This window comes from Ixodes scapularis, unplaced genomic scaffold (assembly GCF_016920785.2).
Source record: "Ixodes scapularis isolate PalLabHiFi unplaced genomic scaffold, ASM1692078v2 PGA_scaffold0__279_contigs__length_252992795, whole genome shotgun sequence".
Lineage (NCBI taxonomy): Eukaryota > Metazoa > Arthropoda > Arachnida > Ixodida > Ixodidae > Ixodes > Ixodes scapularis.
This window is the reverse complement of record NW_024609835.1, coordinates 163,775,955-163,803,891: the sequence shown is the minus strand read 5'-3', so window position 1 is coordinate 163,803,891 and position 27,937 is coordinate 163,775,955. Positions and strand designations below refer to the sequence as shown.

General features: G+C 44.4%; 1 protein-coding gene across 1 annotated transcript in view; it reads right to left on the bottom strand.

Annotated features, from left to right (window-relative positions):
• Positions 1 to 1,811: 1,811 nt before the first annotated feature.
• LOC8053342 (angiotensin-converting enzyme) overlaps positions 1,812 to 27,937 on the bottom strand; it is a 66,318-nt gene continuing 40,192 nt past the window's right edge. Inside the window, exons 7-15 of the mRNA XM_040219384.1 lie at positions 27,045 to 27,133; positions 19,515 to 19,684; positions 16,220 to 16,344; positions 16,042 to 16,137; positions 14,146 to 14,287; positions 12,099 to 12,197; positions 7,676 to 7,807; positions 7,014 to 7,180; positions 1,812 to 1,939 (exon numbers count right to left, since the gene is read on the bottom strand). Coding sequence (XP_040075318.1) covers positions 1,812 to 1,939; positions 7,014 to 7,180; positions 7,676 to 7,807; positions 12,099 to 12,197; positions 14,146 to 14,287; positions 16,042 to 16,137; positions 16,220 to 16,344; positions 19,515 to 19,684; positions 27,045 to 27,133 — 1,148 coding nt within the window. The remainder of the gene's footprint in view (positions 1,940 to 7,013; positions 7,181 to 7,675; positions 7,808 to 12,098; positions 12,198 to 14,145; positions 14,288 to 16,041; positions 16,138 to 16,219; positions 16,345 to 19,514; positions 19,685 to 27,044; positions 27,134 to 27,937) is intronic.

Below are 27,937 nucleotides of genomic sequence, written 5' to 3'. Positions count from 1 at the left end.
ACAACAAAAAAAAAACGCTTTTTTTTAGGCCATAGATAATTTCCAAAAAATGTGCATCTCTTGCTCAAACTCCATCAGAAATATTGAAAACGTTAAATACGCGTTAATCACCAAGCTTGCATTTCGCTTTGCGTGGTGAATGTCCATGTAAGTGAGGGGAGTGCCAATGGTTTGAACGTTCTTTTTTTTGAGTGCATTTACCAGTAAGTGTGTCTTGCTCGACACAGCTTTTTATCATTTATTTCATTCATTCTTTTATTTTTTATTCATTCATTCCTTTATGCATTTATTTATTTAATTGTTTAAGTTAGCGGTACATTTCACGTCACTAAGCTTGGTATTTGTTTGTTATATTGTAATATAACTAAAATGCGCTTGATGTTTTCAGTTATATCGTAATTAATATGACTTTATTACGGGTACACATTTAAATACTTTCCCTTTGTGTCCCAAGCTAAGAACCTATTTAAAAGAGTTTGTAGAAGCACAATTATAACGACGTGAAAGAAAAGCGCTCCGAGACACAAGTGCCATGAACCAGCGTGGGACGCAATTCGCGTGACGCACGGACGCGGGAGCTAGCCATGGACACCGTTCCAACGACAAACCGCCCGATGAGCTATCTTTAATTATAGGTTCTTGTAAATATGTAAATATATTATCTGTACTGTTCGCACTGCTTCTGGTTGTAATCCAGCATCAACAAGTTTTACAAGTCACAACAAAAACACGTAGGCGTGAACCTAAACGACACAGTTGTAATTAACAGGTTGAAGAGTTCTGGCTCGCTGTAAGAACGGAGGCAAATGCTGTCTCGGTAAAATATCGGCAGCGTGATATCTAGCGTGAATTGTAGCCAGGGCTAGACAATAAATCAAGTAATTGACTACTTTTTAATTGCGTTAATTTTTAATTGGTTTAGCTATGAGTTACAATAGAACTGGTGAACCAAAATGCGTTAAAAATGACTGCCTCATTAGTTGCTTGGCGTTTATCCATCTTACAAGGCAATATGATAGTTTTTCGAGATAAAGAAGTTAAATACCTCAGAATTTCTAAACAACAATGTAAAAACTTTTCGTTAAAAAAATGTTTCCCAGTTTTTAGCTATATGGACGATCCACAGTGGAATTTTACAATAAAGATTTACTTTATCCTCTTTATGGAAGGTAAAATAATTAATCATAAGTGTAGTGTTGCCGCGTTTTATATTTTTTTCAAGGAAGCAGCATAGCAATTGATTACTTTATCAATTAACTGTGACGAAAGATTGAGTTTTATATATTTTAAGTAAATGTCCAGCCTTTTCCGTATGGTCTTAACTTTCACTTGTTCAGTTCCCTGCGTGAAGTGATTAATGACGGCACCCATTTCTAAAGTCATTCCAACTAAAATGCCTAGTAAGTTTTGCTGATCGTAGGAAGCATATAAAATATTAAGTTGCAAGTCATTTTTGCTTATATGCGTTATAGATTTAAATTTTTACACCGTTGGAACCATTTGTAATTTATAAAGGATTGGCTAGATTGAACGTCGAATATTAAGCGATGCGTGAGGCTCGTGCATTTTGCAGAGTTTTGTCCTGGTATACTTATGTTTTGTACAAGACTGGTTAAAATGGCTGGAAATAAGGGCATGCACTTTGGTGAAGATTATACAAATATTAAAAGAAGCGATAATTAATACTTGGGGTCACTAAGGCACAATGCTGCGGTACAACAGATGCCAATAATGAATGTAAGGCCAACTACCAACGGTAGCCCAACGCTGACTTAATGTTGGTTAGTGGGGTTCTATGTTGGCAATAATGGTCAAACGTTTGACCGGGTTGCTCTTTTGTGTGCGCCTAATTTAGGCCAGAGCTTGTCCCATATTTTGTCAATGACGGATCGACGTTGGTCCGACGATGGCGTGCTGCCTGAGTCCATATAATCATCCACTGTAAAAAAGATGCAAGCTTCAGTAATAAAAAATAAATTTGTGCATCGACGATAAAACTAATATTTATGAAGTGATATTCCAGAAATGCACAGCGAATTGCGAGGTCAAAAATAATTATAAGTTTTTTTTGTTTATTTTAGCTCGCATTTGCGTTTTTCTATCTCTAACTGTCTACGAAGAATAAAATTGGTGTAAACTCATTCGTGTTTTTGTTTCCATTGGCTTGCCTTGAACTCACTGTTTTATATTCGCTTCATTGATGATTTTCAATAAGAAACCAGTTCTTGAAAGAATTAGAAACAGAGTGAGAGCTGCGCGTTATTATCTACTAAAAGACGAAAAAGTGAATAGCTTTTGTCGATATTTAGCCGAAGCACGTAAGTAATATATCAGGATTATGATATTGTTTTCGAGTCCAAAAGATCCCCAGCTGGTAGAAATAACTCCTCAGTCGTCTATTTACCCTACTTATTTACACACGTATGCGTGGACAGCTTTTCATCCAGCAACCTGGCGTCTGAACAATGACTGACTCAACATTTGTTGAATTTTGTTTTCAGATATGTATGGCTTCACATGGGCGCAGTGTGGATTGAGTGCTTCCCATTGACATCAACCCATTCTGCTCGTTTACGGGCATAGCCACTGCAACAGCTTCACTGGTTGAAGGAAGCCAAGTTCTGATAAGCTTAGAGGCGGCTTATATGTGTGATTAACCAGAAGTTTCAGAATCCGGCAGGTTATTTGTAGTTTTGTTTTAACGTTTGCTTCCCTTTTTTATATGTGACGTTCTAAGAGGACATCGAAATTAGAATAGGTCACTCCACTAACCTTTACAACATTGTGCTCGATCGCGCATCTCTGCTTGTCCCCCGCAGCTCGAGTGCAGCCACCGCAATTTTCGTATCGGCCATCATGAAGTCACCCTGGTGATGCGTTGAAAACGCTGGGCGACAACGTGATTGAAGACACGTCTTTATCGTTCACCGTCATTCACCAAAGACGTTTTTTAAAACCTTCTGCAAACGGTCGAGTGGCCTTTGAGAACTCGTGGATATTTTTACGAAAGCGCAGCACCACAGGAAAAATGTGCAACTCGCCGAACGTCAGTATCGCGGTGTGATCAAGTGGTATGCCTTCGCACGCCAAAGCAATGCGTCTCTGCCCTATCGCGCTTGAATACCGATTGATAATCGACGCCGTGCGGATGTGTAAATGTCTGTCGCATACCTATCGGTCACTGGGTTCAAAATCGTACAGCTGTTCCGATGGGTTGCACTGATCAGTGGTTGCTGTCATGCACTATCAACCCTAGGTGTGTTCTAACTCTAATCGGATGAATCCGAATTACTCACGTCAAATGACAACACAGGTAGAGGCAAGCAATTAACCAGTTAAGTGAACGTTCAAAGCACGTCGCTGCTTTAGAACAATGAAACCTGCAGGGATGTCGAAAGCGTCCGGGAGAGGAGGAGGCAAGAGATAATTAATTCTGTTCCCTTCTGCTAGGTTGATTGATAGAACTGTCTGTGAGACAAAACATGATCGAAGCCGCCGCCGTCGTCATCCTCTGTTTTGTTCGCATGGGATCAAACTCGTTTCTGGCCCGCTAGTCCGCCAAGTTACAAATAGAGTCGTCGGATTAAAATAAAACGCTGCTCCAGAGGTACATACACCATAACGCGCGATACACCTTACAAATAATCTACACGACATTGTTTTTGATCGGTGTTCAGGCGTGGAAAGGCAGCACTTGGTCGTGCCAAGGCATGGTCTTTGATCACGCCGCGAGACTTGCGTTCGACGAGTTGTACCTTTTTCCTTCGTAGTTTCGCTTTCGTAAAAATGTCATCGTCTTCTCAAAGGCAAGTACGAGCGTCTACAAAATGATTTTCAAAAGATATTCTGCGAATGACGGCGAACGAGCAGAAAACGTGTCTCCCAGCACGCAACCGCCCAGATTCTGCACCGCTTCACCCGACCGACTGAATGGTTGGCTAATATTCCTGAATTGGAACTTGCAGTGACCGCATTCGGCGAAGTGGGAAAACGCAATGCAGAAAATTCTGATACAAATCAGTTAGTCAGTCTGAGCTGAAGGATTAGCCGTGTTCATAATCATTAAGTAAAATTGCGAAATATTAGGTGGCGCCGCAGTGCAGGAAGTAAGTCACGATTCGATGACCGTCAGTACTCTACTGTTCTCTGGGTCGCACTTTCACGCTTTGCACGTATCACATTTGAAGCTTGCAAATTGCTTGCTGGTAAGGTGTTTGTGGTACTCGCAGATCCAAAGTCGCTGTATAGTTTACCACAGACGAGAAAAATAGGACAGCGTATCAGGTAATTCAGCCAGTCAAGAGTGGTTAGACGCATCCAGCATTCTGAGCGATATGTAATGAACTAGGGCACCAGCAGTGGATTCAAAATGACAATATATACGATTCTCGTCCAGTCACTAGACGTGTTATTAATCGGCAGAAAATTATCTATATGATTATCTCAGTCATGAGATGATAGGCCCCCTAACAAATGTGAACGTCAACTAGAAGATGATACAAAAATAAATAAGAGTATATTAAAATTGTTGTTGTTGTTTTTCTGAACAACAATTGCCTTTGCCTGCGGATGTGAAATCTAAAACGTCTGTCTGCATCTGCAGTACCAGAGCGAGACTGCTCCGGAAGATTTTTGCCAATAGGCATGGCGCCCGCAAGGTGGACAAAGACATTTTTTAGAGTAAACAATACTGCAAGGTTTGGAAATGAAGCATCCACAATATTCCATAGAACCTAACCCTGCGAAAAAAAAACCAAATTAAAACGAAATCGTTATAACTTTTAACAGTTTTATACTGGTACCTGTTCAACTATACCGGTAACATGGTTGAACCTTCACTGAGTGGTATAACAAAACTGCTCACCGGTCTGATCAAATTGCTCACAGGTTTGGTGAAACTGCCACAGGTTTGCTCAAACTTTGTTCCTGTTTGAGTGTAGTTGTATGCGATCTTGGTCACACCGCGCATCGGCGTGGCGAACAGGTTTGAAACTGCTTATTATTTAGGTAAAGCCGGTAAGCAATTTAATCAACCCGGCAAGCAGTTTGACCAAACAAGTTTGCAGTTTGGTTATCAAAACCTCACAATTAACACTGAAACCACGCCCCTCCTCTTGGTGAAAACTGGTTGCTAGATGTAAACTTGTGCAATGAAGCGTATATATGGATTGAAAGCTTTTTCCTTTGAACGTTATGTTCAGTTTTCTTTAAACGGGCTTCTCCAGTTCAGTTCAAAGTAAAAGCTTGTTGCGAAATTAACTTGTACAAGCTCTTGAAACGATGCGAATATCCCAAGTAAAGGCCTTCTCACGAATCCTCTGCTAAGCTCTGTTGACGTAGAGATTACTAACGACTCCACGTTGACTCTCGACAACCTTTGCCTCATTGAATCGCATCATAGTTGTCGCCCAACCAATTCGCAACCCTCGACCCTCAACCACAAAACATATATTAAAAATATATTATTACTCTAATGCTTTTGATATTTTCGCCCAGAATATTAACTTTTATTCCCGGAAAATACAACAAAAGTTTAATTTTTGAGGACAACATACTAAGGTAAGAAATTGAAGATTTTCCCATTTCTCCCACAACTCTCATGCATTAGGTGGTGTCAACCGATGGCTGCCGGTGGTGCTCTCGACCCCAGTTAGACAAGCCTTGATGGGCGATGGGCAGAACATATTGGCATATCTAGCTGTACCATGTCAACTAACTCATCTTTCAAAGACTTACTCTGTTTCTCTTTGTTTTTTTCACTCACGGAAGCCTCAAGGCAATTATTGAACTGACCCTAACGCAACCTCCCGAATCGCAACCTACGGTATGAGTTTCACAAAGCACACACTTTGGATAACAAACCACCCTACAATATTGAGTCGTGTTTGAGCATTCCGCTTAAGGTCTATTCACACGATGCGTCTTGTTGGCGAATCTCACAAAACTAGGTTTCGGAAAACTGATTCCCCGTCTCAACGCGACCGAAAAAGTGGCGCGCCTCCCAAAAACGTGGCGCGTGTTCCTCGCTTCTGGAGCAAGTTTTCGCTGAATCCTCACCGAGGCCTATCAATCACCCGACGGAGAAACGCGGACGCTGCCAATGGCCGCTCGACATCGCTATGACGTCTGACCTTCGAGGAGGAGCGAGCTTTTGGAGGAGTCTAATTTATGGCCGATTCCGTATCCGAGCCAAAGCCGAAAGAAAAAAAACAAACAAACATGACGAGCGACAAGCGGAGGAGCGGTGCGTACGGGCGATGAGTCTTGGTTCTACTCGGTTGCAGGTGTGTGATCGGCGCTTTAGCAGTACGGGTTGCCGGCGCGGCGCAGGTTCATCAACGGTCCCGACGAGTGCAAGCACCGCATATAAACATGATGGCTGGGGATAACTTTCTTTATTAGTGGCGCAAAGATGTCCGAAATGCTTCGAGATCACCCGGCTGTTCTTTGACATTAGCGGCCTTTCCCGGTTTTTGGCAGGACTAGTAAACCCAGTGAGCCGAATCTGACGAAGTTCATTGAGTAGTATTAATAAAACAGACTGTTTCTTCACACTGGGCGTACTTCATATCATTTTGATGCGAAACGCTTGGTATTCCCGGTGCAGATGACAAGGTTTGGCGAAATTCTCGTGAGTGAATACGTCACAGGTTTCGCGCGTCAAACTCCACGTGTGAAAAGGCCGCTTTCGCGAAATCTCGGTTTTGCTAAACTGTGTCGCTTTGAAAAGATGCATCGTGTGAATAAGCCTTTAGGGAGGCATTTTGTTTTTTGGCTGTTCCTAGCACCTGTGTTTCTGCTTTGGAGACTGCAACTTCTACAATCTCTTGGAACTTCTCGTCACCACGGATCGGGCAGCTTGGCTGATATAAATTCTTAACATTCGTGTGCATTTATTTTTGATTTCTCATTGTTTAAAAATAATAAACTAATTAGTTTAAACACTCCATGTAATGCAACATACGAGATAACAAAAGGTTTATAGTTAAAGGTCTCTACGTAAATGTTCGTACCATTGGCGCTATCCCAACCGATTGTCTCGCCTTTAATCTGCTCGTCAAGCCAGCTTTCCAGAGGGGCAAAGTAGCGCTTAATTGACGACCCGGACATCTCTCTTGTGCCGGCCATTATCTCCAGAACTTCCGGCCAAGGTTTGCTGGCGCCGAGAGAAAGTCCTTGCCTTAAAACACAACAAAAGAGACGAGCAGATTGTTAATCACTAAAATCTTGTGTTTCGCTCTACCAAAGAAACCTTATGGCTCATGAATATTAGCTATCTAATATACTAATGAAGTGGTTGTTGATGTTACTAAGATATAGAATAAAATGGCCGAATGGACATGCATAATCTTCATATTGATATTCATTTGACTGATAACTGGACATTGTTTGTTCATTATTATGACATAAAATAAATAGTAATGAATAAAATATTTAGAGTGTCAATCAAAACAGTGTTTTTTATAAATATATTTATAATGGACACATGACTTGGCTAGTCGTTGGCGCCGCAAATCTCTTAGTTTAAGGCAAGGGTATTTCGGTGTGACATTGTACTGCCAGTTACGAGGCACGAAATATTCATCTGATAGCCTAATTTTCAGGCTAACATTTTCGCTTTGTAAGCAGACGTTTAGAAAACCAAACAAAAACCATAAAGCTAAAACGAACGTACCTCAAAATGTCGCCCGCCTCTCTATGACCATAAAGATCACATTCGTGCAGTGGTCTGACATCCGTGTACTGACACGTCTGCATGCACAGATATTCGTGAAACTGAAATTGAAGTATATAAGACACAAAGTACCTGAAACAAAGGAAACAAAATCTTAATGTTTTGCAGTAGAAACGCCCCCAATTAAAAAGTTTGAGTCGTAAGGTTTTATGATTATGAGTAACGCTTACGGGAATGTTCGGACTTTGGAAGAGTCACGCGGAAAACAAAACTTTAAAATATAAAACGTGCGTGGTTCGTACTTTTACCAATCTTGGCTTGTAAAAGCAGAACCCTGCAACGAGTATTTATTATATTTAATTAATCTTGAAGCAAACGAGCGTCACCATATGTTTAGCTTTTTATTTACATGCTTTAATGAAGACAGAATTTTCGCAGACAGAATTTAGCCAAACTCGTTGCCGAAGAAAGTCACCCTGTTTACCGCTAAGAATTGCGCTCGGGATGCACATGGTTGCGCCATTTTCTGTGGGTATCTCAGGTGACATGGGACGTCTTCATTGCACCTTAGTTGCTCTTGCGTTCCGGCATCAGCAGGGTCGGGTTAAAAATTTCTTTGAAACTCTTTAATGCAAGATGCATTTTAACGGAGTCTAAATTCAAAATTTTGCAGCGTCGCCACAGCCGTACCTGCAGCTATGGCTATACCCTGCCGTCGTCAGCTAAATTTAGAAAGCCAAGGTTCAGCTAAACGTAGCGGACTAAAGTTTCCCTAAATTCAGTGAGCTAATTCATTCAGCTAAAATTAGAGAGACGCCGCTGGGCCGCATTGACACGTGTTATTGGCATTAGGAGTTTTTTTTGGCTAGGTGGCTGCTGCCAGTGCGAGTCACGTGATCCTGTTCTCTGTGTCAGGCAACGCCATGTGACATGTCGTCTTGGTGTCAGGTCGTCTTGCCACGTGACGTAAGGCCACGGTGCGAAGACGTGGTGTCTCGAGACGGCACGGCGTCAACGCCGCTATTAGATATATGAACGTTGGGTGTCAATTCGTGGTGTAACATGACGTCATAACACGTGACACTGCCACATAATATCACGACTTGACGCAGTGACGTCAATGTGTTATGTAACGTGACGTCAGGAGGAAGCGTGACATCAAGCCACCTCGTCACGCTGCCCAGATGTCCGTAGACAGCAACACGCGGATCTGATGTCAGGCCGATGCGGTGGTGCTACTGTCAGCTCGGCACATGCGCAGACGCGAATCTGGTTTCCGCACACTCACACCTGGCGTGGGCAAACGCGGACTTGTTTCTAGTCGGGGTTTCGGTCTATCATAGAGGACCTTTGAGCTCCGGTAGACACCCCATGTTTTTTTCATGTCAAGGGAGTATCAGTTCTGTTGCTCCATACTGCAGTAACATATAGCTGCGAGAAACAAGGATCTCTGGGTTTACAAGTCATTTTTGCGCGCTTCCAGCTCACCGCTGTCAATGACGCTGTGCAACACCTCGTAGATCACAGTGCAGCATCGCTCTCTTCTCTGCGCCAAACTATCGAAGGCAAGCGTGGGGCGCGATCTCGACTCGACAGCATCGTGAGCATTCGGTTGCGACTCACGTCTTTACTGACTGAACAGGACTCCCAGCCTGACGCCGACAAATCACACGTGCCCAACCCGTGTCCTGCGCTGGGCTCCGGTGGTTGACGTCAGAAATACAACACCGCCGCATTGTTTTATATGAGGTGGTGTTCTGAGCCCTAATAAAATGCCGAGCCACTTTTGCAAGCCTTGGCTTACCTACAAAAAATATACGCACATCACAAAAACGCCGGTGCATACGGAATATTGATAAACCTTACGGTGACCGTTTAAGGAACTTATCAGACTTAACAGAAACAGATACGAAGCTAGAGTTAGATATGGTTGGGGATATGCACTTTCAAAAAAAGTATGCATGGCTTCGACAGTTAAGGAAGTTGTTTATTTATGTATCGAGAACATCGCACCGAAATAACTTTTTCTCATTAAGCGTTATAAGGGCCGGCTTGCTAGAAACAGCGTCTCAGCTGAGACTGGGGAAAGAAAGATTTACCAAAACCAGCGCACGAGCTGAGCGGTATTCAAACCGCGTCTCAAGACGCTTTCTCGCCCCAATAATTTTCAGTGCTTTATTTCACTTAGTCTCAGCTGAGGCGGTGTTCTAGAAATCTGGCCCTGCACACGTGACATGTAATCCTATTTATATCTGCAAGCCCGACTCTATTTGCTGCACGCTCCCTACGTTGGTTGGCGAGTACCTTCTCAAGAAGAAACTAAGTCGACCTCATGTGCTCACCGGTAAAAATGGGTAACTTAATGGGATCATGAAATGATTTTTTTTTTACTTTTGCCAAATTACTTTTACACTATACCTTCAATGTTCACTGAACCCCGAACAAGCATCCACTTTTGTTTTGGTTTATTAACTTCTACTCGAAAAATTGAAAAAAAGCATATTCAGTTCTCTTTTCTCTCCAACTCACCGCAAAACAAGCGCGGCGTACGTTTGACGATCGTAATGTACTCTGGAACCGGAATAGGAAGTTCCCTCGGCTGTTGGAGAATCCGAGCGCTAGCGGCGAGCTGGCAGTGTGCCGAAAGCTTTTACAACAGGGTTTACTGCGCTGATGTCGCCGATGACACAAACATAATTTCTGAATTGACGCCACTCATTACCGCGATAGCCATGGACACATTGCAGCTGACCCATATTAAATTAGATAAGTTGCGCTACAGCCATAGCATGGGACTGGTCCCATACGCCGGTGCGCCTGTTGAAAAGTGCGGTGAGTAATCCGACGAAGACTCCAGTTCTTCGTTGGAATCAGACAAGAAGGAGTGGCGACTCCAATGTACGGAATGAGCTGAGCATATACGGGTGACCTTAGACCTGGTGTCCTTCAAACCAATGAGCCTGCGCCAGGGGCATCGACATTGTTCCTCTAGTGGCATGCGGTGAAACTTCAGACGTTTCTTTTTAAGGCCCGGGTTACACAAACTGCAACTCCGGTACCTGCAATGAGCGCGTGAGCTACGACTGCGTCTGTTTTGACCGGAGCAACCGGAACAATAACTTTGCGCCGTGCGAACAGACTCCTCCCACCACTGCAACAAGCGCAGCAGGTCATCAGCACGACGGCCACTTCTCCACTGCCGTCAGCTGTTTCCGCGGTGCCTCTAAAAAGAAGGCCACATGCAGTCACTCACTGGCGTAGCAAAAAATGGAGAGATTTTTATGGGCTCAAGCTTTATTAATTTTTATTTTGTCAGGATAGGGTAGGCAGGAAAGAGTGAATGAAAAAAAAAATAAAAGGAAAATATCCAGAACCCAGTCTTGGACGAACACGACATTAACACACGACTTTACCGATAGTAAAAATCTGGCCACAGACCTTTTCTACGATTGCAAAATACGATGTAATCTTAGCAGCGATATTGCAACGTAGAAATATAATTTCGCGATAACATAAATGTTGACGAGTTCAGAAATGCTACTACTAATTACTTTTCTCGGGTGATGAAAACGCGTCGAAATTCGCATCCTTCATACACGCCTTTAATTACAGTACGCGTCAGTAAAACCTTGAACTTGAGCATACACATGGTATGCGTAAAAGAAGAAATCCGGGAGCTGTTCGACGACAGAAACGCTAAGGATCTTCTTTTCTAGGACGTGCTGGATTATCGCCATGACACACTACAAAAATTCAGTTAAGGATAGCGCTCTATGCGGAACGATGAGATTCCACCAGCCCAACACGTTGATGGTTACCACCGACGCCATGTTCTTCAACAGATAACAGGAACCGCAACCGGGATGCAACGCGGGCAGCCGAGCTCTCCTCAGCAGACGACGCTTGTGGCTTGACAGCACAGGCTCAGTCTGGTGTTACTCTTGCTTCGTTTACTACCCAATAGATGGCACATGGCTCTGAACATTATAAAATTTGGTAATTTCCGTCACATCGCTAATGATGCTGGAAAATGTGTATCAGAATATATTTTAACAAAACATTTAAGAAACATTCGAAGGCTCTTTATTGTTCATGATCGCGGTGTTGGTCAGGTAGGCTCTTAATCAATAGGCGACGTGGATTTGGCTGACCTGCTTTGCACCGCGGATGCATCGCACTGAAAAGGCAGGGAGTTTTGGAGGGAAAAAATATAAAAGTGTTTGCTTTGTTGTAAAAAGTTCTATGGCGAATTATTTTGTCTTTCTATTTTTGCATTTTTTTTTACACCTGTTACGACGTGCGGTAGATGAAATTCGATTCGGAAATCGTTTCATGGTTTCTTTAAAGTGGCTGCGGTGCTTTTCGAGGTTCACGAGTACTTTCATTTTTTTTTCTTCGTTTTTTACAGAACTAAATCACTTGCCTTAGATAGGGAGTGTTAGAAGGAACGTGATACTTGGCTGCTGCATCCAAATCCTGTTCACTTCTCTTCACCGGTGGAGATATCCCCTGATACTTAATTCTGCATAGATAGAAGCCGGGGAAGTTGTTAAAGGCAGGTTTCACTTGACTTACTTCCGGTTCAAAATCTGCCCCGGGTGCCATGTTGACAAACTTTCGTCGTATGCCTTTCTATGCGCAAACGTTTTCCAGCTCGGTCGAGTGTTTTTTTTTTCTTTTTTGCATCGTGATTTATTGTGTCGGATACTCGACTTTCACACATGCCGGTCTTTATTCGGTTCTAAGACAAACCGGCGATTGAGAAGTCGACCCGTCGGCGGCGAAAATAGTCCCAGCATGAATGCCGTTTAGGGCGACTTCGAAAAAGGAAACTTACCCGAATAAACTTAGATTTATGCAGCACAAAGACGCCTCCCAGCATGCTTACTGAGTTAAATCATCTACGTAGCCACTCGGCATGGTCCACCGATTCACAAGTGCCAAAAGCTACGACAATATCTAAGCTTCTGCGTGTAAACGAATGACGGAAGTGACGTACTTTCTTTATCAACATGGCGGAAGGTGGCTTACGAAACGTAAAAAGACGAAAACACAAAGACTTCTAGGGGAAAATTTACCTAAGGGGGATGTTTCAATTGAGAAGGGGGAGGAGAGGTTATGCGTTTTTAAAAATAATATAGTCATTGCAGTTACATCAGCAACCGCATCATCTAGCATCGAAAACTCATTGTCTTCAGAGCAATGATGTGGTGCTCGTGACTTGGTACGTCCGGCGTTTCTTAAGACACTGGTAATTATAGTTTGTGCAAATATAGGGGTAATATTAAAATGGGGACCTCACTACACCATAAGGGGTGTTTCTCGGAACGCGGGCGAAACCGTTCTTTGGAGAAGTACTCGTCGCACAGAAAAAGGTGAACGTTGCATTTGCCTCTTCTAAAGGACATGCTGGGGAAACTTATTCAAGTGCGGTTCACTAAGTTGAATAATTACTTTCGAGTAAGTAACATTTTAGTCGCCAAATTTAAATGTATGGATTCAATTAGAAACTCTCTGCGCATCATTGAACTGCACCAAATCATCTAAATTTAGAAAGCTATAAGGTGCGCGTGCATAATTTTACAGCGTTTTGTGAAAGAAAACCTGCTTAATGTATACGCGTTTTTTTGGTTTCGGTCTTTTATAAGAGCACATCTTAGTACGAGCGGTCCTGTTCCCCGTGGTCAAAGCGTGCACCTACCCCCTCGTGTACCTCGTAGGTAGTAAGAAAGTGTAGCGCTCGCCGGCCTATATGAACGATGTCCTGTTCGAGTAACATTGGAAGATTAAGCTATGAATCTTGGGTTAACCTTCGTCATACGAAGAATAAGTAGCAGACCAATTTGCGCTCCTACTTAGTTGCTTTAGTTGAGCACCTTGACCACGGAGGGGCAGGACCGCTGGTGCAACAAGACCCTTCAATAGGAAACCGAAACCGAGAAAGGCGTTCATATTAAGTGTTGTTTATTAGAAACGCCGCACAATGATGTGCGCACCTTATATCTTTCTAAAATGACGAGTTGCTTTGATAGTTTTGTAAGATGACCAACATTTTTTAAAAGAGACCATGCTCTTAAGTAATCAACTTAAAAATGAATTATTCGAAAGGAATTACTAAACTAATCATAAAAAAATAACAAAAAAACTTTAATAATTTTCCTAATAACGCTTTTTGGTAGAGAACAATACGAAGTTAACATTTTTTGTGCGATGCGTTGTCTTAGCCGGAACGATTGGTTCTGCGTATTGAGGAACACCCCTTATACGTGGAGCCGACCGTAGAAGAGGTTCTCTAAAACTGAGGTACAATAATTGAGTTTGTGAATAAATAAAACTTCTATAAGGAGCCTTCTTGCATTGAGGTAAGCTATTTATTTGGGGTGAGTACTTTGTTAAAGCAGTAATAGGCATGAGCTTTGTGCAAAGCGGCTTTGTTTTGAAGAGATTGAAGATTATCTGCTCCATCTTACCTTAGCTCCCAAAATTTTCTGTTCATTTTCTCATAAGGTGTTTCTCCTGTGAAGATGGACCACCTCCACTTATCCAGCAAAAGTCCGAATGGCAAGAATGCAAGCTTCTCGAGTGCCTTCAACAAGAGTTCGTCGATTGGGTCTGTAAAGGAAGGGGATCCGATTGCAAAGATAAAGAAGAACAACTTTTTCTCCTCTTTGTTCAGTTGTAAATTTTCGCTGAGATTCAAGCAAAGTATGAACTAGCTATATACCCTTTCAGGCAACATTTCATGGGCGCCGCCATCTTGACGTCACATGACCCTGCCGCCATAGCCGCCCTTCAGTTTCTCGCCGTTCCTCCGCGTTGTGTGCTGCACCACCCACGACCGGAGCTTTGTTTTCGCGTTCTTTTACGTTCCGCGTTGAAATCGCTTGTTTTTGTTTAGGTCTTTTCGATATTTCTGGCTTTCATTTAATCATTTGATATATATATATTTCAACATAGCTCTTGTATTTTTTTTATTTATGAAATGGAATCGGACAGCGAATGAATCGACGATACAAGATTATGGCTTCAGAGACCATGTAAGTTCATCGCATTCTAACGTTTTTCTCGCTAATAAAGGGCAGTCAACACCATTGCGACATATGCAAATTTCAACTGACGCAGTAAGGCTATCCAGTCGTGCTTCTCGCTGCATGTGCGCGCTCTTTCCGTAAAGCCGACCCGCATGTAAGCGATTTAGCGTGCGACGAGACGAGCGACGGCGACAACGACGAGAGTCAGCGACGAAGATTTCTCACTGTCGCCTGTTGCATCGCTCGGCTTTTTGGGTTTCTAGAAAACGTCGCTCACCACCTTGGTCGCTTGCTCCCGTCGCTTCCGTGCGGTTTACCTCGTCGCCCGATTGCCCGAGCGACAGCGAAGCGGGTCACCGTCGGTTGTCTCGTTGCTCGCCGAATCGCTTGCATGCGGTTTATACTTAATATCGAGACGCCAATGGTTCAATGGTGTGTGCATGGAAATTAATTGAGTATAAACCGCATGTAAGCTATTTGGCGAGCGACCAGATAAGCGACGGCGACCCGCTTCGCTGTCGCTCAGTCAGTCGCGCGACGAGGCAAACCGCATGGAAGCGACGGAGCAAGCGACCAAGACGGTGAGCGACGTTTTCTAGAAATCACAAAACCGAGCGATACGACAAGCGACAGTGACAATTCTCCGTCGCTTGTCTCGTCGCACTCTAAATCGCTTACATGGTGGGTCGGCTTTACGGAAACGAGCGCGCTCATGCAACGAGAAGCACGACTGTGATAGCCTTACTGCGTCAGTTGCAATTTACATATGTCGCAATAGTGTTGACTGCCCTTTATTAGCGACAAAAACGTAGGAATGGGATGAACTTACATGATCATTGAAGCCTCATAATCTTGTATCGTCGACCCATTCGCTGTCCGATTCCATTCCATAAATAAGAAAATGGAAGAGCTATGTCGAAATATAAACATGAAAAGATTAAATGAAAGTCCTAAAAATCAAAACGACCTAAAGAAAATCCAAGATTTCAACGCGCAACGTAAAAGAACACGAAAACGAAGCTCCGGTAGTGGCCTGTGCAGCACAGAACGCGGAGCAACGGCGAGGAACGGAAGGTCGGCTATGGCGGCCCGGAAAGCGCGCGAAGGGCGCGCCGACTGGTGACAGCTCGAGTAACTGATTCGCTGAAAGTACTGTGGCCGACAATGCCAATTTTTTATATCGAAATTATTAGTTCCAACATTTCAGTCAGACACCTCAATAAATGGAAGCACCTGGTCGGTCTCGGTACGCATTCGTTCTGGTTTTCGTAACTAGAGGCACTGGTACAGAACCGATTAAGACGGCAGTGCAAATTCAAAGGAAAGTGCTCTCACTTATTTCCGTATCGTTTTTCAGAAGTCCCAGCAAACGCAAGTGGGATGGCGTGGATGAGGACAGCCCTATCAAATCGCCAACAGCCTCGTGGAACCCTGAAACGGCAAATAATGCGCACTATATTAATTCGATACTGAAGTTACTCAGCGTGCTCGGTGCTGAAGGCGTGCTACTTGCCTTCGTTGGCACCTTCTCTGAACGTCGGGTACTGGTTAGCGTAAAGCATGAAGTAGATAATGTGTCCCATTTCGTGATGTATGGTTCCCAAGTCCTCCATGTTCGCTTCAGTGCACATCTTTATCCTGTGTTAAAAAACAAGAAGTCAGGCACGTATCCAGGGGGGGGGGGGGGGGGGGCATTGGGCCCCCACCCCCTCCCCCCCGAAGGCCTTCATTTTGCTGGGGCCTACTTTCCCCCTTCTGCCTCATAGGGCACTCACGCAAAAAAAAGAAGTCTATTTTCGTGTAGGTTTGAAAAAATACATAATGACACCTTCGATTCAGGGCTTATCGGATTTCCTTGACTGTGACAAAACCGGCTAGGGGGTTAACTTTTGTGTTTTGATGGTATTCACAGAAAACGTGTAACTCTAACTATAACCTACACAGCAGAGCACTATTAACGCCAAGAAGCAATACCCAGCTTTTTTTCGCTTAAAGTAAAGTTCAACTGTACTACAGTATTGCCTTTATTTTATAGCGTGTTGCTGTTGTTCTTTTTTTTGTCTTTTTTTTTGTATTTTGCTCAAGCAATGCTCACCTTTGCCTTGGCCACCTTGTCCGTAGCTGGCAATATTACCCAATAAAAAAAAAACAGCCATAAAAATCATTAGTGTGGCGGAAAGTCCTCATCTGTGGCAGTAAAGTAAAGTGTACATTTTTATAACCGTCAGTACAGTGACTGAATGATAAAAAATGGCGATATCGTGCTGCGTCAACAGTGTCGTGTTGGCTTTAACACAGTGTAAAACTGGCCTATATTATCTATAGCCCTCTCACACAAACATATTCGTTTTGGTCAACTAGGATAGGGAAAGTGCCTTTGTGGAAATTGGGACCTTTGCAAACGAAATGATATGACTGAGTATCATCGAAAAGCAACGCGCCGAGAAGTTATGACTAGGGTGTGTACTTTCCGGTGTTTATTTGTGAGAAAAATCGGCGGATGTTTTTCGGTGTTTATTTATTTTCGAAACACCGGTGTATTTCGGTGGAACGTTTCACGACAAGGCTAAAATCGGTGATTATTGGTGGAAAAAAATGCGCTTGATCACAGACAGAGAGCTCCAATTTTATTCACATATTTCATACACTTCTCGAGGACGCATATATTTCTCGCACTTGGTTATTATAGTAGATGCAAGCATACTTCGAGAGGCTTGCATCCGTCATGGCAGCACGTTCCTTGCGGTTCACAACCCGCAATTTTGAAAACGCACGCTCCACATTTGCGATGGACACAGGAAATCCCAAAATGTCCAGCGAGACTTGGGACAGTAGTGGCCAGTCAGGTAAAAGAAGTTTCCAAAATAACACTGGATCAACGATGCTAGTTACAGCATACTGGCGGTAACAAAGAAACTCTGATTCTAGGTCACTCAGCTAGCTCTCGTCTCAGAGGACCAGCCGATAGACACTTTCATAAGGCACAAATCCCTCTGGCCGCTCCACGTTTATGCACGGATTAACAATTGGCACGCGGAACCAGAACGACGATTCATCCATGAAATCTGTAGCGTAGTCATCCTGGGCTTTCCGCTTACTCCCCATCCTGGTGGCCTTCTACTCCGCGTGGCGACGAAGGGAAGCAAGTCTCACGTTGAGAAAACCCGCAGACGCGCGGGACGGACGCGCCTTCTCAAACACGTCTCATCATGTCGTATTACACCTGAGACTGCGGTGGAAGAAATCGGAAGAACTTTCAGTAGAAGGAACAGACACAGAGAACATCTCTATTGAGACGTTCTCTGTGTCTGTTCCTTCTACTGAAAGTTCTTCCGATTTCTTCCACCGCAGTCTCAGGTGTAATACGACATGATTAGCTACCACCAGCTCGCCTGCACTCTCACCGTTTTTTCAAACACGTCTGCAAGTTTTTTTACAGAACGGTCCTTTTATATACAGCGAGAAACTCCCCCACCAACAAAACCTTTTTTCCGTTTCCCCAAAAGCCCATGGAAACTAAACAGATAACAAGGAACGCATCTCAGTTCTGAAAGGTCAGTAGCCCTGTACGACGACACGGATGTTGGCAGTGTCTTCCAGGAACCACAGCAACCTCTGAATACATGGCTTGCACCGACATCACTTGGCCAGACACAATGGGGAAAGGGCACGTGAGAACGTACCCTCCACTGCGTTAATTTTTCCACAAAAGGGGGCCATGGGCGACACAATGGGGGAAAGGCGTGTGAGAGCTTAGCTTCCACTGCGTTAACTAGACGCTTTTGACCCACGGAAAGGAGGGCGGACTGACGCCACGTGCAAACCATGTATAGACACTTGAAGAATGCAGGATCCACGAGATAACATGTTTGACGAACCTCTAGGGGGAAAGGGTTTCGCTAGGTGGGAAACGTGCAACGACCGGTGTTTTTCGGGCTTAACCAGGGCGAAAATATCCAACCACCGGTGTTTTTCGGTTTTAACCGATTTTGTAATTTCGTCACCGACAGATGTTTATCGATGTTTTTCGGTTAAAACCGGAAAATACACACCCTAGTTATGACCCATCGGACACGTCAATCAACATTCATGCGTGACCCCTGACACGGTCGTTCGATTTTTTCTGCGGCCGTGTCAGATCAGCGGAAGTGACCGCCCCGGTTATGCCCCCCCCCCCCCCCCTTAAAAAAAAAAAAGAAAGAACAAAGTGGAAACGTGCTTTCTGTTTCACCGTAGCGTAACACGCGGCTATAACTGTATTGGCTAGAATGTTTTTCTTTGGTTCATTATAAGTTATAACTTATTGCTGAACGGCAAAAACGTTGCTTCTTTCAAAACCGCACTTTAACAACTGCGGCCCACTGAGAGAAATAAATTGAATCTCCTTTTCATACATTAATTTGGCGAAAATTCTTACTGAAGTGTCCCTTTGAGATGTAACAAAACAATTTTGTGGAGTTATTAATTGTGACATTTTGAGTATGAATGCATCAGTATATAGGATTCATTTGCTTAGAATTTGCGTTCAATTTATTCCTGTGCATCGCACAGGGAAGCACGAAATGTGCTCAAACGCAAAGTGTACATTGATATTGTTTAGTATATTTTTTTTTTTCACTGGATACGGTGATGATCTCGTATCCATAATGTGCTTGTGGTGTTAAACATTTATCACGTACGGTTCCACTCATCATATCGTCGGTTATCGGACCCTATTTTGTAATGGCTCATTATTCTCCATTTTCGCAAAATACTAGAACTGCTATACTGCGCCTACGTTCTTGGGATCATGAGGTTGTATAGCTTACCGGAAATCTGGCGGGTCGTAAAAATCCCACGCTGATGCGTGGCACACAATATCGCGATCTTTAGGTTTGGTCATCACTGACTTCTCCCAGAAGGTGTCTGTCATTTGTGGCAGTCCTATGCTTGTAAAAAAGTCTTCAGCCGTTTTCCACATCTTAGACGCATTCCAACCCTGGGAAGAAAAAAATATTAATTTGCCAAAATCGCTGTTGCCATTGAAGCGACAGAGTTATTCACCATCTTAAACTCTGCAATTGTTTCATTAAACTTCTTAGGAACTACTGTGGAAATGTCATGAGTATTCTTTTTGACGAACATGAAGTCCTTTCTAATTTATAAAATCAAATCACATATTTCAATTAGATTGTATACTTCCCGCAAAAGAGCCTCCCGTGACCGATCCTCAACTTCTGTTGTTGCAAACTGCAATCTTACTATATTAAAGTAAACATAATCAAAGGAGTATTGCCCGTCCTTACTTAGCGTAAAATCTTTTGATCGAGCACCACTCAACATTTCGAGATAATCACGTAAGACTGAGGGATGAGCGCTCGTTAGTTGAACAATATGGAAATATATGTCCTTTGTGTATCATCCCAATGTTACTATACTGAGGCATGGACGCTTATTGTGGAATGGGCGAATGCTCGATATTTTGTGGTAGAGCTCTTTGGTTGCAATCACTGAGTCCGGAGACGCTTTGAAGGATTCGAGACGCTTCCGGATTGTGCTATGGCAAGAAAAAATGCCTAAACAACTAAGGTTGTAATATATTTTTCATATTTGTTGCGAGTGCTTATTTACCATATCAGGTCAAGTCATCGCATGACATAAACATATGTATATGCGTATAATAATAGCCTGGGAATATGCCGTTCACCAGTTCAGATATCCCATCCGTTGGGCGCATTACAATCTGCATGCATAATTGAAGTGTGTATATAAGCGATTCCTTCCGCCACGTTCCTTGGTTACAAAACGAACGACGGATACGAAATTGCGTAAGGCTCGCTCATAAATTCTATCCCATAAAAAAAAAATCACCACAGGATCAAGACGCGTAAACAAATAAAGTGCTTCTAGGCAAGTCGGGCGATCGATAACCTGAAAAGCGCTGTACACTTTTTGACATCTGTAAAGACAATGGGTGCGCAGGCGAGCTGGTGAGATTTAATCTCGATGTTTTAAACCAGAGAATGTGCTGAAGTCTTCTCACTTGCATTTTTCTTCGGCTTCAAAGTTTCCTATTCTTAACCTTACCACAGTCTCGGGCTTTAAACATCGTGACTAATGTCTCGATTCTGATTCCCTCTTAACATGATTACTGCCACATATTCGGGTAAGGCGATCCAACTGTTCGCAGGGAGGTTGTACTTTAAGGCGTATTTTGTACGACTGTTTTTACACAAAGCTCGGTGTGTGCCCAACACGAGACCTGTGGGCTGGATTATTTACGTCCAATCACTCGATCGAGAGTATACTACGAAGATTCCAAGCTTAGGAACGCACTTCTCTACCTTCCCGTAACATCATCCCATTCGCATAATACCAACTCACGCTCGAGCACGAGCCCAACACCCAGCGTCCTGCAACGCATTGACTGGACACGAGGCATCACCGAACACTGCAGCAACCCTCGCTTCTAGTCTGGCTGCGCTCGATCTCACTGCCATGACGTTCTAACTTTAGTGCGCGCGCCTTGATTATGCTTGGCGGTGTTGCTTGAGAGTGGGCGAAACGTAAACGCAAGTGCAGCGTCAGCGTTTGTCAGGGACTGACTGACTATGAACCCCAGCCGAACACAGACAGAACGTTCGATACTTCGTCCGAGCGCTGCGGCAGAAACACCAACAAATAATTCAGGTTGTTGACTGGGGGAATCAAAAGCGTATGCCACGATTACGTGCGCGACTTCTGCACTGGATTTAAAAACACATTTTGACAATTGGCTTGTTGGCGTGCCGTACACTTGTAAGGAAAGGGATCAGCTTTAGCACTAACGCACATGTAATATGTAAATGGCTCTACGCTTCGGCGGATTTGAGTTTCGAATTATTTATTAGAGCGCAAATTTGCTTAACAGAGAGCGGATCGCTGAAAAACTCAGGGTATATTTATGATGATGCATTTATGAGCTGAAAAACGAAGGCAAATTTAGTCAACCCAAGAAGATACTATGTGTGTTTCTTGTAAACATCGTGATTTGCCTTTATAGCAAATCCAAAACAGTTGCTTTTGAATATATGAGAGAATCATTTTTACGGCATTTGCATTCACTCTAAGGAAAACAAGAGAAAAAAGGTAGCAACGGCGCGTCTTCCTCTTTTCTACTGACGCGCCCGTAAGCGGACACGAAAAAAAGGGAGGAACGAGACGTTTTTTCCTTCTCCAGGCAGAAAGGAGAAAGTTTCCACCCTCCCGCCTCATCTTCTTTCGGTTTCGTCGTTTGAGCACGTCGCGCGCATTGTTTAATAAATTTTCTTGCATTGATTGAACTTCAGTGGCTTCGAAGGCCACCTGTAATTCCGTCTCTCAGTCCAAACGTGCAGAACCTTTCGGTTACATTGAGTATTTTACCACTAATTTTACGGAACGAGCAAACGAAACCGTTAAAAATAGCGAAATTCCGGAGCAGCGCCAGTGGCGCTACGTACACTGGGCTAAGATGACCGCCTCCGAGTGCGGAGCGGAACGACGTTTCGACGTTGACGACCTTATGGAAACCGCGGAAACTGCGTCTAAGACAGGCAGAGTTTGCTGCTGGGTGCCTGTGTGCCTTTTGTGCTTAGTTGGACTCGTGTTCGTTATTTAAACGTGGTTCGTTATTTCTGCGTGTCCTCAACATAGCAGCAACATCGCGATGGCAGTGTTGTGCGTTGTCAACTCAAGACTGGAATTATCGCCGATATGACCGTGCGTTTGCATATCAGTGGTGTATCAAGATGAGATGACGTAAACTGTCGGGCATTGGTGGCGCTGGTCGGGCCGTGATCGGAGGGGGTCGGGGGACACAGGCTCACATTCCGCTTTAGATTAAAGTCTAAGACTGCTTGCGGGATTACGGTGCAATCGATCGACGTGCGGATAGTCATGTTGGAACGCTGGTCTGGACTGTAGCTCCTATCGATGCGTTTGTCGTCTTGGAGGTAGCGGTTCAAGAAACCACGGGAATGACACCATTCCTACTGGTACACGGCCGCACGGTTACCACGATGCTCGACGCCATGCTGCCTCACGTGCCAATTGATGATGGCAACGACGACGCTCAACTGATCTCCCAGCGCGCGGAAGAAGCTCGCCAACTGGGAAGAATCAAGATTCATGAACAACAGCGAGTCAACGCACGCCGGTATAACCTTCGTCGCCGGGATGTCCACTTTCGACCCGGAGACCGGGTATGGGTGTAGACACCGATACGGCGCCGCGGTCTCAGCGAGAAGCTTCCCAAACGCTATTTCGGTCCGTACAAAATCATCCGACGCCTCGGCGATCTCAACTACGAAGTTCTTCCCGACGGAACGCGCCCATCTGCAAAACGCCAGCCACGACCCGAGGTGGTGCACGTCGTCCGGCCCAATCCGTATTACGAACGATAGAACTCTGGACTCTCGTCAAAGAGTTAACTGTTGACTGGGACTCGCGAGTCTGCTATCCTTTTTCTGTAGATCTGTGTTTTAGTTTTGTGCTGCATAAAGACGATTCACTTTTTTTAAAGGAGGGAATAATACCGCGAGCGCAGCTGACCAAAGGCAGCGCGCTCGTGTCCTAACGGTTATAGGCCCGTAGTTCTCAAGTTTTGACCAGCGCTCCAGGCGAGCAAAATAGAATATTTGGCTCGTGTTTCGAACGCGCGTCATTACGCTTCCCCACTAGAGTTTTTTATACTCCGTTCCATTCTAACCGCCAGCGTAGCAGAGGCTACGAGAGCGAGCTCCGAGCTTGCATTGTCCCTTCCAAGCACGCGCGCTCGTGCAGGGCGAGCATCGTTCAGGGGAACATGTTTTTGCAAGTAGCTTCAGCTTCGCTATCACGTAAAGTGAAACATACGAGCTCACGGAAGCGATTAAAGAACGCCATAAAATAATAAAGCTGAATGGGACGCTGAATCCGCGAGCTGCAGAATTTTTTTGTTTTAAACGTTTTGTTATCGCGCGTCTACAGATGCTGACAGATGCTCGCATTCGAACGTGGCACGTACAAAATCGAACGTTACAGCGCCGCCTGGATAGTTCTGCCAGCATAACATGGTCGCGTCTTGCGGACGCGCTCGCGCCCCCTGCCCGAGAGCAACGGGTCTATAGCGCGTGCATTCCTCGCAGAAAGCGAGGGTTCGATTCCTGGCCGCGGAGGCGCATTTTTGTTGACCCTAGCCTAATTTTCTGGTAAATTCAAAAACCATGTTGCTTGTTCGAGATCAGAATGCTCTACATGCCGAACCTTCTACGCGGATTATTCCAGAAGCCCACACGTGTACATAAGGGGCTCCGCGTCGCGATCTGGAGTCAGTAGTGAGTTTTAGTAGACCGTGTTTCCCGCTCCGCTAGGCCCCTCCGCTACCCAGAACTCTACAGCCAAGGCCATCGGCGCGCAGGCGCAGTGGTGGTTTCTTCGTAGCGGAGGGCTAGCGGAGGGGGAAACACGGTCTACTAAAACTCCCTAGTTTTCGCCTCAGCGTTCGACCCTGCTGCTTCGCCGCCTTCAACGCCCGCGACGCTCTGTTGTTATCTTTATTTTTCCTTTTATTTTTGGGCACAAGTTCGCCCCATTACACGGTCAGTTTACTCAGTCATTCGCCGCCTAATCACTTGTCATTCGTGACAATATGCCCAATATGTCCATAACGTTTTTTTTTTTTAAATATTCACTTTAATTAATTTATTTATAAATAAAGTGTTAGGCTTCCCGGGTAAAAACGTACCATAAAGAGCTTGTGAGTGGCTGACAAAAGCGCCCGAGGCACACCATATCTGACGCCGAAAAGAAGCCGCCTGCATGTAAACCACTTGAGTGCAGCGTTGTTGATACCAGATTTACTCTTGGCGCCGCTGAAAGCGACGCCGAGAGCCGAGAGTCGACGCCGCATTTGTTGGAACGAATAGAGATTTTCCTACACAAATTCAGGTAGTGGTGCTTGGCATTCAATTCAGCCAAGCTTGCTGCAATTCAATTTGTTTGCGCCATTTAATTTTTTTTCACAAACTATACGGAAGGCAGACATCAGACTTCATTTGATGGGTTTGTCCCTTATATCATATTTTATATACTTTGTAAGGAAATGTCCGTATAACAGAGTTTACTAATGTCAACATCGTGAAATACTGCTAATTAATGCTTTCGCAGGACCAATAGTTGAAAATATTTTCTTCTCGGCCAAGGGAGAACCATAGAAAAATCTCTCGAGTGCTTAGTTTCTTTAAATGAACCGATAGAGACAATATCGCTCCTTTTTTGCATTAAAGAGGCCATTAAAGAGAGGTTTTCCACTCGTAAATGTTCACAAAGTGTTGGTGTCCTCAAAAATCTAACAGAGGGTATTAAATTTGCGAGTTCGTTTGTTCTCTGGGATTCAGCACACTGTTAATTGGGTTGTCGACCTTCTTTTCTACTGTGCCTCCCTGCATTAGCCTCTTCATTAGTTTATTTTTATGGAAACTAGTGCTAGCTGGTACGTCCAGCACGGCCGTAGACATCGGAAATCTTCCCTCTGCATCATTTGAGTCGTTTCGCTGCCGACGATGGCCAAACGACGAACATGATCAGATAAAGGTTTTCGTTAAAATGTCCACAATTTAGGCTCATTAGCACTGTACCGCGTGGTAGTTCTCAATGTGGTCCATTACCACTCTATTATTTATTGCGTAACACAAGGGATACATTTCCAGCACAAAACCAAACGAAACGACGTAACACACCAACAGAGCCGCGTGCCCGCTTGAACCGAAACCAACGAAAATGAAGCCACCTTATGGCGCTGCGTGTGCCTGCGCCCTCTGTCGGCCAGTCAGTTAACTACTGAGATGAAGAGGTCTACATCGGGTAGCAGGGACTTTAAGACCACACGAACTCTTGCCGGATTCCTAGATGGCCTGATCCACTCTTCCAGAGTGACTGACTTATAATGGGGAGTAAGGAAATTAATGCCCTTTTTCCCGATTCGAAGGAAGTGCTTGAAGTTCCACTGTAGATGAGTGGGATCTGCTGCAAGGGTCCTTAAGCTGTGAGTGCAGGCTTCGGGCTCGGTAGGTTTGCAAACCACGGTATAAAACAAAATATTATTTTTTTTTGGCTTTTGCGCATTATCTTCTGACAGTCTTTTGGTGTGGGGTCCAATAGCACTGGGCGTGACGTTCGAATTCTCAGAGGACAGGGGTCGCTGGAGCCACGGCTCGACTGCCAGCACCTCCACCAAGCTGCTTTACAGGACACCGTCTGCTTCTTGTTGAGTAAGTAAACAAATGTTGCGCAGTAAAAGAACGCCTTCAAATTAATTTTTATTCAACCTTGGTCAAGTGGTATCCTTGCCATGTCTCGTCATCGCGACCAATCGCGCAAAACCCCGAAAAGCAATAAGCCACCCATGTGAAGGGGTCATCGAGAGGAGTCACCGACGTGTCCGGCCATCACCATATCACCACCAATTAGGAAATGAAACAGGAAGATGATGTCATCCCGCTCGGTCAGCACCTATCTTTGCTCTCTTCACTCCTACATAAATCAGAAGTTTTAGAGAACACATACTATTCGCTCGAAAGCGGAGTGACGAGAATCGTGCATATTATGCTAACAGGTCCAGTTTTCGCGCTTTATTTTTGTTTTACTTAGTTTAAAGGTTGCTTCATACATTTGTATTCCTCTGTAGGACCAAGTGCGTTGTCATCTCTTTTGAGTGCTTACGCCGCGAGAACACAGACATCAGTAGAACAGACTGGCACACTGGCGCAATTTGTAATATTAGACCTGCAACTGCGTTGCAACTCCAGGTTTCCCAGTATTTGTGAGGCTAAATCTACGCGCTGTCTATACGAAATAATTGCTTATAACATTGTTAAAAAAACTGTTAATCTGATGCAGAATATTATGAGTGAACAATTAGGAAATAAACGCATATTGAAAGCGTTTCAGGGCTCCCTAATTGATGGTGCTAGTGTGGTCTCTCGTCCTGAGCCGACGCGAGAAATCCCAACACAGTCCAACACAAATGCGTGAACCACCCTTAAGCTGTCATGCTGAGTTCTACGTTTTGGTAAACCGTTATACTTGGACTCCAGCTCTCTGACGAAGTGTGTGTCATCGAGATCGAATCTCAATAAGTATTTTCATGAACTGCAACATTCTTTTTCTTTCCTCGCGACTCTGTCTTGGTACTATACTTTTTCAGGAATTTTGAGTTCACATGTTTATTAATGAATGTTGACAAAGATAATAGGCAGATAACAAGAAAGTGTTGAAAGCATACACCGTAGACCGTAGTCAAAAACACGCTATATTTTATAAATCCCCTGTGTTGTAGGAACAAAAAAAAAATATTTTACCTGCTTAACGAGTTCCTCAGACACGTCCAACGGAGATCCGCTGCTGAGACTTGTGTAGAGGTTAGTCCATGTTTGAGCCCACATGTTTCCTACGGAAAAATTAGGAAAACAGTGTCTCGTCTTCGTAGAGCTATAGGATGACGGAAATAACTAGGCTCTATCTATAATGGGGCGTAGAAATCGGAGCCTGCACTTACTAATCTAATATTTTCGTCAAAGGTCGGTTTTTGTATGTAAAATCACAAGGCGTAGCTCCCTTTGAGTAAAAAAAAAAAAAATAGGACAAAAACCCCTACCATTGTTAACGGCTGGCGGCGACGCCGACGATCGAGTCGAATAGTGGGACGCGTTTAGTGCACGCGTTGAAAGATTGCGCTACCTCCTAATCTAGACTGCTCGCGACGACCATGGTCTACTAAAAGAACATAACATTTTTTTAATGAACAAAAACCTGAAGTAAAAAAGAAATCCAAGGACACCTAAGCACTTATGAATTGTGAATGGGAAAGCATGAATGTCGTCCTTCCGTCCTCTTAGTTCGTCTACGGCGTACTGGCGTGGATGGCCACGTTTCGCTACTGCTGAGGGAGCGGCCGACGGCCGAGCGCGCTCTCGCGAAGTGGTCGTGCCGCCCTGAGCTCGGCCGTGCAGTCTCTCCGGAGTTTGCCCGTGCTGGCTCTGCGGCCAGACGTACCGGCGGCCGGGCCGCTGCGTGCGGTGCGCCGCCATGGAAAGAACTTCTCCGGTGCCGTTCCATAGAGGTACGCCACGCCAGAGCCAGTGGGGGTCTTGTTCCTTGAAACTATGACGCGCCAGTCAATTTGAGCCTATCCATCAGATCGCTGCTACAGACGAGAGGCTTCGCTCCACTGGGAGAGGGTTGTTTAGGTGCC